Source organism: Pteropus medius, unplaced genomic scaffold (genome assembly GCF_902729225.1).
Source record: "Pteropus medius unplaced genomic scaffold, Ma_sr-lr_union100, whole genome shotgun sequence".
NCBI classification, from domain to species: domain Eukaryota; kingdom Metazoa; phylum Chordata; class Mammalia; order Chiroptera; family Pteropodidae; genus Pteropus; species Pteropus medius.
The window spans coordinates 320,461-332,483 of NW_024354875.1; the positions used below are offsets into that span (position 1 = coordinate 320,461).

General features: G+C 50.6%; 1 protein-coding gene across 1 annotated transcript in view; it reads right to left on the reverse strand.

Annotated features, from left to right (window-relative positions):
* INPP5D (inositol polyphosphate-5-phosphatase D) overlaps nt 1-12,023 on the reverse strand; it is a 112,171-nt gene that overhangs the window by 33,098 nt on the left and 67,050 nt on the right. Inside the window, exons 10-11 of the mRNA XM_039855265.1 lie at nt 3,523-3,629; nt 1,610-1,712 (exon numbers count right to left, since the gene is read on the reverse strand). Of these exons, the coding sequence (XP_039711199.1) occupies nt 1,610-1,712; nt 3,523-3,629 (210 nt within the window). The remainder of the gene's footprint in view (nt 1-1,609; nt 1,713-3,522; nt 3,630-12,023) is intronic.

The window sequence follows — 12,023 nt, forward strand, 5'->3', positions numbered from 1 at the left end:
GGGATGGGGCTTGTAGCCCGCGGTGGGGGGACAACAATGGCTTCCTCACAAAAGAGACCTCAGCCTAGATCTGAGTGATGTGTGGGTGTTAGAAAGAGAAACGGGAGGAGCGTGGACACCCCCTCCACCCCCATCCCGAAAACTGAGTTGAAGCAGCTCAGTAAAGAAATGATGAGAGTTATTTCTCCTCTCAACGCCCATGACGGTTGAGTCAACTTTTTCCCCCGAAGACATAACCTTGTTGGCTCTCAAATGCCCAAAACCCAAGAACTAATTTGACAGCCGCTGGGGTCTGCTCCTCCCCAGGGCTCACGGTAGGAGCGCAAACGCTGGGGGCTGGTGGTCTCTGCCTGGGGCCACCCACCCATCTTGCCCTGGTGCAGCCAGCTCTTTCCATTGTCTCCTGTGTGAAGGGCGCCCCCTGCAGTTGTGCGGCGGGACAGCTGCCCCAGGCCCAGCCAAATCTAGACCGCCACGCTCAGAGGACAAAGCGGGAAGGAGCCATGTGCCCGTGTGCATGAACCCGAGTGTGAGTGTTGACGCGATCAGGTGGCCAATAAGAAGCACTGGAGAGGACAGATGGGGACGCAGGACACTGGGGCCTGGGCCTGAGCACTACGGCAGTGCTGCCGTGGCCCCGTGAAGGCCTGGGAAGGGCTGGCAGCTTGTAAATCAGGGTCAGGACTCAGGCCATCATCTACTCAGCCGACAGGCCAGGAGCTGCACACTGTTTTCATTTACTCCTGTCCCTCAGTGAGTGGCTGCTACTTGTCTCCTTCTTCCTGGATGCTTCTGAGTGACTATGCCGTGTAGGGAGGGGGTTGGGCCTGATCCTGCTCGGGACCAAGTGGGGTAGACAGATGCCCAGTTAAAGTTGAATTTCAGGTATACAACGAGTAAGTTTTAGAATAAATGTGTCCCATGCAATACCTATTTATCTGAAATTCAAATTCAACTGGATAGCCTGCATCTACTTTCTCATTGCTAGCTGAATACTTATACTAAACACTTAGCATAATTATATTTAGTATGTAAATATATATTAGTACATAAGTATATAGTACATATATTTAGTACAATGTATATTTGGCATATATTTAGTACTTATTTCTAGCTAAATAGTTACACTAAATATTTAGTACGGTTTACATTTGGTATATTATATTTATATATTTAGTATATAATACATATTAGTATGTAAATATGTATAATATATACATTTAGCATAATATATATTTAGTATATATGTATTTATTTCTAGCTAAACACCTAACTAAAAATTATTTGTCATTTATATGAAATTCAGAAGTTCTTGCTTCAGGTCCGGGCCCCTTGCCTAAAGCTGGCCGGTGCCCAAGGTCCCTTCGCCTAGATGTTGAGACTCTTTACCTAAAACCTTCCAATTTAGACAAGCGAAGTGACCAGCTTCAGCAGCTCTTGGGGTCCTAGGGCTCAGTCCTCACCGTCTCAGGAAAAGAGTGGGATTCCCTAGAAAGAGCTGTGCTGAGGGGCTGGGGGTGGGAGAGTCAGACGTAGCCCCGCCCATTCGAGGGGCGGGGCAGGAAGCGGTGCCCCAGGGGAGGTGACAGGAGGAGGAGGCAGGACCTACCCATGTTCCAGGTGCCGATGAAGATGGTGATCATGTCCGGCTCCGGCTGCTCTGAGTGCTTGTTTTTCATCTGCTGCAGGAGCTGGCAGAAGCCTTCTCTCTTCTGGGGATTGAAGGGCAGACACACTCAGAAAGGCCTCTGCCTCCCTGTGCGTTACACTCTCAAAGGGCTTGGTCAGCTTCGAGAAAACTGAGAGGGACGCAAGTCGGTACGAACTTCCGGGAGAGTGAGCGGGAAATATGTGTCCGAAGTCTAAGAAATGGCTTCGCTGTGACCAGCCGCCCCACTGCAAGGAACTGACTCTAGCAAAATAGTCAGGAACTGAACAAAGACCCAGCCATATCATAGGACCCGCAACATGCGTTTCAGTGCGGAAAAAATTAGAGGTGACCTTGATGTCCACTCAGGAAATGAATTAATACTTGCACTATGGGTCATCCTCATGCTAGAATACCATACGGTTTAAAAACCGTGGTGCAGAAATACCTTATCGATAAGAACAGATGGTCTAAATATATTGCCAAGTATCAAAAGCCAATTGACGAAATAGCATGAATAGCATCATTGCATTTTTATTAATAAAAAAAAAAAATCCTGAAATACATCGTTCGAGGTTTACTAGTGGTATATGGGTGTTTCTGTTTTAAACTTTTCGCTTCTTTGTAACTTTTTCACCATTGAGAAAAGATCACTTGTGTAATGAAAGAAAATTTAAAGTAAAGAAACAAATTGAAAAGAACACACAGAGGCTCTCCCAGCCTCCTGAATACTCCTTCCTCATTTAGTCGTCTGGTGTACACGCTGGGTGCAGAGCAGACGCAGCCTCTCGTAGCTTACGGTCAAATAGGCAGGCTGACGACACACGCGTACACAACAATTCTAGGTGGCACTGTGTGATGTGACCAATATTTACTATTTCCGACCTACGATGATGGCAATTTCATGCGATTCGACCCAACCGCCAATCTGATGGCTGTGCTTATGGAAATCTGCCTTTAGTAAGGGATGGCTCAAAATTCGGTGCCTCAGTTTACCGCTGTGCCTCAATCTTGAGCTCGTAGCAATGGGCAGCACTGGATTTTGAACTGACGCCCCTGTGCCCAGAACGACGCCCAGCCAGGCATTCTCTCTCTCCGCCTTCCATCGCCTGTCTGGCCCCCACTTCGAGTTTTTCCCAGCCTCCTCTCTCATTCCTCCCAGTCCTTCCTGGCCCTCCCACTGGCCTCCTACCAGCCCACCCTGCCACTTCGCCCACGGGGCACTTGGTGGGGACTGTCCCTGTGACAGCCTTGTCACGGCGCTGACCTGATGTGGTGTGAGCCCTTTGTGCCTGCCTCAGACGCCCTGTCTACGGAAGGATAAACAGCAGGGCTGAGACTGTGGGCGATAAGATCAATCCACAGAGAACCCCACCTCTGGCGGCACAGAGGCCCACCACGACACCCCCAGACGCCTCGTATTTCCATTCGCTCACACCACGCTTACTCCAGAAGCCAGTCCTAGCAGGGCACCTCATTTCTGCAGAGTGGGCAAAGTGCAGAAATGGAGGGAACGCTCGCTGGGACTCAGGTTTAAGTCTGGGGTGCCCTGGAGTGCTTCCAAGTGCAGCCCAGAGAAGCTCAATTCCTCCCAGTGGGGCTGGGGACTGGGTAGACACGGCGATAAGGGATGCACCCTCTCGGGCAGGCAGCATGACAGAGGGGAAGATAGGGTTGCGACTCCTCAAATTCCAACTGGTCTGGAACGTGTCGCCTCACCTTTCTGGACTCAGCTTTCCCAGGCAGGAAATGGGTTGTGAGAACTGAGTGAGCTAATGGTGCGGACTTCCAGGCACAAAGCCAGCCTCGGAAACCAGGCGTCTCTCAGGCGTCCGTCATTCCCCTCCTGCCCATCTCAGTCTGTTGTCACTTACTTTGGAGTCAGCAAAAACATATTCCTTTCGCAGGGTCTTCTCCTTCTCTGTTTCCACCAAAATCACCAGCTTGTTCAGAAACTTCTGAGACTTGATGAGCTGTAGGACTTAAGAGGAATGGAAGTTCATTTATTCATTTGTCAGCTTGTCACCCACTATGTACAGTCTCCAATATTTCTGGCATCTGACCATCAACAATGCTGACTTTCCCGTCCCCAGGCTGAACACCGAATTTGTGCTGGATCTCCCAGATCCCTTTGCTCCTGGCTGCTCTTTCGAGGTGGGGCTCACATCTGGGGAGGTGTCTGGAACAAGCAAGAGGCGGCCTGGCCAGAGCAGAAGCAAGAATGTCCAACATTTCATCTTTTTCTCTCTACCTCCTCCACCTACTTCTGTCCTTCTTTTCCCTTCCTTCCTTCCTTCCTTCCTTCCTTCCTTCCTTCCTTCCTTCCCCTTCCTTCCTTCCTTCCTTCCTTCCTTCCTTTCCTTCCTCTCCTTTCCTTCCTTCCTTTTGCTTTGCTTTCATTTTATATCTAAATTAAGATTTCTTTACTTCTATCGATGATTAAGACTCAAATTGTTCTACAAGATTTGCACACACAATAGTAGCCCCCAACCCCACCTCCCTCCAACGTCCCAGAGGCAGCCACTTTCAACTCTCGTGATGGATTCTTTTGGAATCTTACTGCACCTCTAAACAGCATGCTTCTATGCTACTTCCTGGTGTTCCAGTGTTAGATGTTTCAATATTTTCTATTACACACTGACTTTCCACTATGGAAGATGAAGGTTTGGCTCTCGTTCACACACGCGGCCTGTCTCCCCTCTCGCCCTTCCCCCGCCCCCACCAGTGCGTAATGTTGGTTCTTCCCCGTCATCCTTCCAATAATCTTATCACCCTTTTGGCCAGGTCAGCAGTATTTTTTAAGTGATGACTATGGAAGTGCTATTGAGAGACAAACCCTGACAACTCTTTGTTTTTCCTGGAGTTAAGAATCGCCACGGGTTTTCGTTGGTCCTGACTCAGTTTGTAACTCTGTTTCCCATGGGATCGAGCCCTTTCGTCGGCTTTGTCTCCCACAGCCTCTGGGCCTTGTCTTCTCTGCACAGGTGACCTCTAGGCCTGACGTGTAGCCATTCCCTTAGGATCTTCCTTCTCCAGCATCCGGGACCCCATTCACCTCCGTCTCTCTCGCATCGGACGCCACTTTGGGGGATCTCATGTCTTCCTCTTTCTTGGTTTATGCTCTCGGTTTGGTAAAGCAACATCTCTAGTAGCTTTTCAAGAAAAGGAAAACGGGCAATACATTTTTGGAGGCCTGGCATGTTTGAAAACTCAGCGCTCACACTTCACCAGCAGGACTCTACGTCTGGAATCATTTTCCTCGAACTCTGCAGAACTCGCTCGATCAGTGGCTGCTGAGAAGTTCAACGTTGCTCGGACGGGCCTGCGTGCAGAAGAGCACCTAGAAAAGCCTGCTTGCGAGGTGGCCCTCCGCCGGCATCGGGGACCTTAGATTCCGGGAGGGTCCCCAGCATTCGCTGAGCTGATGACAGCAGCCGCCTGTGCCTGAACTGTGCATACAGTGTGGTTTCTGCGGGACTCTGCTTTCCTCCTGGGACTCTGGAATTTGGGTACATGCCAGAAGGGGGTGCCAATGTGGCCAGCCCCCCAGGAAAAACCACAGGCTGAGTCTCTCATTCGTGTACCTGGTAGACGACACTTTACACGTGTTGTCGCGCCTCATTGGGGGAGGACTCACGGAAGCTTGTGCCTAGTGTCCCCTGGAGTTCACCCCCGCACCCGTTCCCTTTGCTGATTTTGGTGGCTGTCCTTTCACTGGGATAAGTCACAGCTGTGTGACTATGCTGAGCCCTGTGAGACCTTCTGGTGAGTCACTGGACCTGGGGGTGGTCTTAGGGACCCTTGCCTAACACAGTCCATAATTCTGTCTTTTGCTTTGAGGTTCGTAGGGTCTTTTCTTTGAATCCAGAGCTGTAAGGCTTCCCAGCATTGGGTAGATCGATTTCCTCCACTGTGATGAGCACATGACCGGCCCTTTTCAACCTGGAAACAGGCGTTGTTCAGTCCACAGGGTTTTTCTTGAATTGCTTTTTTAGTAAATTTTCTCACCCTGTTTCCGTTTTCTCTTATGGACACTTGTTATGTTGGTATTTGACCCCCTGATGGTCTTTTAATTTTTTAAAATCTCTCCTATTTCCCTTTCGCTTTGTCCATTTGTTCTACCTTCTGGGAAGTTTCCCCACCTTTATCTTTCCATCCTTCCATTGATTTTGTTTTTAAAATTTCTGCTATGTTTCCATTTCCCCTGTCCTTTTTCCTTCTTCCCCCTTCCTCCTTCCTCCCTACCCCTCCTTCTTCATTTTGATTTTGTTCTCGGAATGTTCCTTTTAAAATCGCATTCTGTTCTTGTTTCACAGTCCTACTTCTTTTCATCTTCATCATTTGTTTCTGCCAATTTTTTCGTCTTTCTGTTTCTTATTGTCCTGAGTCTCCCTGTCTCCTAGTGCAGGCTTCCCTCCAGGGTCTGGTGGTCCCTGGCTGTCTGTGTTTCAACACTGAGAGAGGCGGCCTAGTGAGCAGGGCTTCTCCCCGGGTGGCCTCATGGGCTGATTCGTGGGGAAAACACTTGATGGCAGTGTCTTTAGATTTTTGCCCCTGTGCTGGTCATAAGCTCCGGAGAAGAATCTTCCAGCTTCCTTCCTCCAGGGTGTGGGCCTGGCTGGCAGCGTCCCTAGTCAGGCAGGGAGGAGGGCTACATTCAGAAAGTGACTGCTATTTAGTCCTCTGTTTCCAGCAGCTTCCTCTGCCCTCACCAGTTCTTTATCTTTCCTGGAGAATAAATATCCAGTCTCCTGCCTAATGCGCGAGGGGAATCCACTGCCTATGTGGAGTGGAAAAGAATCTGGCACGTCTATCTCTTTTTAAACAGATTTTCATCCACTTCTGCTGTTTATAACCCTACCTTCGCCCCCACTTCTAAGGGCCCCTGATGTTATCGATCCCTGCATCCTTTGTGGGTTCTGTGGTATGAGTCAGGTGTCTCAGTTTTTCCTACTGCTTGTTTAAAATTTAGCTTCTTTAGGTTCCTCTAAGTCGGTTATCATTCTCCATCTGCTTTTCGGCATTCAGAATTTTGTTGCCATCATTTTTTTTTCTCTTGTTCTCTTTGATCCTGTGAGTTCTGTCCTTAAGAAGGGAGCTGATGATAATAATGTGTGTGTTCAGCTGCCGTCTTGACTGGAAGTTTCACCCAAGGGACACTGTAGATGTCCTGTGAGCTCAGAAATCTCATCTGCCTGTCAGCAGAAGTAAATGTTCCATAGGATGGTTCCTACTGTTGCCAACTGGGATATCCCAAGACTTTTCCAAATCTGCTACTATTGGCCACGTCTCCCTCCCTCTGAATTCCTGGCTTTCCTTGATATCCATTTGCAGGACTGTGTGACTGACACCTGGATGTGATATCTTGCTCGATCGGGATCAGTGTTCTACCAGGGCCAGTAAATGGTCCATCTGTCTCCACGTTTAGTAAAATAAAACTAGAAGCTCTTTTTGGTTCCTTTTTCCCTCAGCACCTCCCTCTCATCCTTCAGCAGATGTGAGCAGTTCTACCTCCCAAACATTCCCAGTCTGTCTTTCCTCATCTCAAGCCACCCCCATCTCTTGCCTGGCTGCTGCCATGGCTTCCGAATTGGTCCCCCTATCTCCACGTGCCCCTCGCCCCATAATTTATTCTCAGCACAGCAGGCAGCCACGGTTCATTTTAAAGTGGGATCACACCACGCCCCTGCTTGAAACCTCCTAAGGGTGGCTCAGATCACCCAGCCCCCGTGATGGGGCCCAATCTCTGCGCCATCTATGCTGGAGCCACCCGGCCTTCTCACACGCCAAGCTTGGTCCCGCCTCGGAACCTCTGTCCGAGGGCCTCTTTCCCGGGTTTGTGCGTGGCCAGCATCTTCCTGACCCTCAGGTCTCAGCTCCAAAGGCACTCTTCCAGTCCTGTCATACCATCCTATTTAAATTCCAAGCCTCGCGTTCGTCCCCCGACCCTCCTCTCGCTTATGGATTTGTGCGCTTCTTTATTTTCTCCTTGACTTAAGTGTAACCCCCCTGGCTTGTCACTTCCGCATGCCCAGCACCTGGCACAAAGCAGCTGCTCAGTGAGTGAATATGCCATGACTTCTTCATACACACACTGGTTTTTCCTCTGCATACAAGGCTTGACACCAAAGCTACAATGAACATGGTGATGAACGGAGCGAGGATGCTCCAACACCTGCCACCAGAGTTCCTCCTAGTGGTCAGTGCGTTATGACAATGACCTTGACTGGAAACGGACCGTATGCCAGGACTGGCTAAGGACGGGCTTTATCCCACTGGCCCCCACGACAACCCCACAGGAATCCCTGTTTTATGGATGTGAGTACGGAGCCTTCAAGCAGTTAAGTAACTTACTCAAGGTCTCACCATTATCGAGCCGTGAAGCAAGGCCTGGATCCAGTACCTGAATCCAGCTTACCCAGAGCCCCCTGCCCTGAAGTGCATTGCCTCTTGGTGCCGGTCACAGAGGCCACCTAAACACGCGGCCACATAAACTATTATTTCACTGGTCTAGAATTCATTCATTCATTCATTCATTCATTCAGTATATATCTGTCGATCATTTACTCTGCGCCAAGCACTGTTCTAGACTCAAGGGATTCAGCAGTAAACAAAAAAGACCCACTTCCTAGCCTCTGTGGAACGTGCATTAATGGGGTTCGGGGGGGCCAGGGATTTATGAGCAATGTTGCAAGTGCCTCAGTCAGTTGGCCGTGCCTGAGTATGCACCTGTGCGTACCAGATCTTGTGGAGATCCCAGGGCGTGTAAGATAGAGACCCTGCCTGGTTTGGGGGAAGGAACCTGTGAATAGGTAATTGTGTTCCGATGGGACAGGTGCCGTGACAGAGGGTGAGCTGGGCTTCACCTGGAGGGAGGGCAGGAGCCAGGTAGCTGCATTTCTCAGATCAGGGCTGGCAGACTCAGGGCGTCCATGCTTCTGAGGTCTCATGAACCCGCAGTGCATCGTCCATACTTGCCCGGAGCTGGGCGTCCTCAGGGCCCCTCACCTCCAGTTTGGCCCTTCCACCCACACCTGCCTGACGGCAGCTTTCCCACTGCCCGTAATTTCGCAAAGGTGTATATTCACCCTCTGGAGGTAAACCCGCCGGTGCTCCCCAGCCCTGACCTCGGCATTCAAGGCCGTGCCCACATCCGGGACCCCGTGGCCCACTGCCCCTCCCTTTAGGGCCGGAAGTAACATGATTTCCCTAACACCCCGCTCCACCCCGGGCACGTGCCAGTGTCTCAGTCTGAGTGCTGTCCCCTGCCTCATGCTCAGCGAACTCCTATTCATCCTTCAAAGACAGAGCCATCTCTGTGGTATAAAGCCTCCTGAAGCAGCCCACAACGGAGCTCATCGACCCTCCCCAAAGGGCTAACCTTGCCTCTGACACACATCCCAATAACTTGCTCACAGGTCGGCTTTCCCTTCCAAACTGCCAGTTCTTCAATGGAGGGCTGTCACTCAGGGCTGGCCCATGGAGAGGCTCAGAAGAAAAACGTCCATTGAATTAAACTGACAAGAGTTCACGGTGCTTCTCAGAACCCTGGGAGTTATTTCTTTCAGCCTAGAAACCTCAAGTTTTTCAGAGCGATCAGGCAATCTCTTCACTCATCTTAGGTTTCTGTTTCCTCTTGTCAAAGTTTGGCCCGCCCCTTTCAGCTGTGACCCACACTCTGTGACAGATAAGAGAGAAGTGAGGCTCTAAGCCGACCACTTTCAACACGGCCCTCTCCTGCTCAAACCTTCGGCAAGTCTTTAACCTGGAAGGGGACACAGCGGTCCTGCCCAACGCTGTGATCTCAACCCTGCGTGAATATGACAGCCTGTCACGGTCCAGTGTCTAGGGACTTCATTTCCTGATCTCGTCTCCTTGGTGCTCTATTCTGCCTTCCTCATAGCTACCTTGGCAGGACATTGATGACGATGACAGTGGTGGTGGCAGCTAGTTTTATCGAGCACCTACTAGATGCTAGGCACTATGTACTTGAATGTTTACCCATTTAAGGCTCACAGCAGCCCTACGGGGCACAACTATACCCATGTGACAGAGGAGTAAACTGAGGGCCAGAGAGAGAGCACGAGACTAAGGTCACCGGCGGCTGAGCTGGGACCCGAGGCTGGGCTTCTAACACGTCTCTGTGCTGTCTACGCTCTTCCTGTCATTCCCTCACCTCCTGCATGGGACTGGTCCCCAGGCTGCCACCCACCTGTTGCCCTGAGAGGATCCCTTGGACCCTGGTGCCACAGCCCAGGTAGGACTCAGGAGCAGGAGGTCACAGGATGGGGCATGGCCATATGGGGCAGACCACCTTTCCCTGGCCTCTGTCTGGACACATTGTCATGGTACCAGGGCAACTGAAATCTAGTATTATTATTATTCCCATTTCACAGATAAGAAAATAGAGGCACAGAGAGGTTAAGTAACTAGGCCAACATGATATAGCTAGCAAGTGACAAAGCCTAGATCTGAACTTGGGCAGTGTAGCCCTGAGCCCATCTGTGTTCTTATCCTCTGTCCTACTGTGCCCAACACAGTGTCTGATGCCACGTCAGTGCTGAATATATAATCTCCCTTCCCACCCCCCTGGAGATCTAACCCTAGGTGGTTCTGGGGGCAACGGGCATTATTTGCAGGGCTTGACTATTGGGTCAAATTCCTGCCATCGGAATAACAGCTCAGGCGAGTGCTCTTGATGAGGTGAGGCTGTGGCTGGCATCTTGGACTCTAGAAGTCTGTGTGCCATGAGGTGCCCGCTTCAGAGCTGGTGGTGCTGACCCAGGTCAATATCTGAAGGCTACTCTTTGTCACGGGCTAGGTCACAGTGGGCAGACAGTGTGGAATTGCAGCTGCCCACAGGGCACCCGAGTGGCAAGGCTAGTGCAACAGCATGTCCCCAAGTTCCACTCCAGCCATCAGCCATGGTCTCCATCCCATGAGAACCTGCCTCCAGAACATTCCATCCCACAAGTCAGGCTTCTAATATAACGGATGAGAATCTTCTGCTGCCAAACATCAGGAAAGAGGGAAACGCCTCTAGCCCAGGGTCTTGCATCCTTTTGTTTTTACTTTTTTGCCTGTGACCCCAGGCAAAATATGTTTTACATGGTGACCCATGCATGTAACCTTGCAGGTGTGTGTGTGTGTGTGTGTGTGTGTGTGTGTGTGTAACTACAACACAAGGTTCATGAAAAAAATATCTACCTTTACTCTCTACAAAATCACTTTGCTATTTCCTATCTTATCCTTTTTTGCCCTTTTCTATTCCCAAATCATTTCATTAAGAACAAAAATGCCGATCATACCGAGGGGTGCCAGGTAAAATACAGGATGCCCAGTTAAATTTTGGTTTCAGAAAAGGAATAATCTTTTACTACAAGCATGTTCCAAGTATTGCACGGGACGCACTTATACTAAAAATAACGTGTTGTAGATCGGAAACGCAAGTTTAACCGGGCAGCCTGTATTTTTATTTGCTAAATCTGGTATCCCTCGTTATGTGTTACTGAGTGGATTATGAGACCCTGAAGAATGAAGGATACTGTTCACAGACAAGAAAACCTCCGAAATGGACACAAACGGCTGTGTGGCGGTGGGAACTTATTTGAGGGGGGCAGCCCACAGCCCCTCCCCAGCATCTCGAGGGAAACCTGTCGGCCTCTCACAGAAAGAACCCGTCTGTGGCAGGAATCGACACCTGTCAGCCAGCACTGGGGAACTCGACCGCTTCCTTCAAGTGTTCTCCTCCACTCTGCGGGGATCACCAGCTCCATGGGGCCCCTGGCCGGGGGCTGCCATCCCCCTGCTTTCTGAGACCCCGCACAGCCACCTCGGGCCTTTGCCTGCCAGGACCCAAAGCGGAGGATAAGCCAAGCCTGGCGCACAGAACCCCTCTTAGCTCATTTATCCTTCTTCCATTCGGTTCAGGCTGTCTGCGAGTCCTCGATCCCACAGCAAAGCGACTCCTGCCACTGTCTTCCTAGCCAGGGGCCACCCCATCCCAGCTGGCTTCGATTAAGTCACGTGCCCCCCACCCCCGTCCTTCCTTCGGATCCCTGGCCCTGCCTGAACCTCCTGCCTCCCACTCAAATTATAATGGCAGTGTTTACTGAGCACCTACTAAGCACCTGGCCCTGTGCTGAGTCGTGTGCATGCATCAGCCCACCTAGTTGCACGGCAGGTGAGGACGGGGATGAGGTGGCTTTGCCACCTTCCAGCTGAGTTCCCATGGGCAGCTGAAACACACACGCCCTTGCAGTCACTTTCCCTATCTGTAAAGTTACTTTCCTCAACGGTCGTTGTGAGGACAAGATTCGGTAAGGAAATATGGCTCGGAAAGTAGTGCCTTACTGCGCACTGGTCATCCTCATTG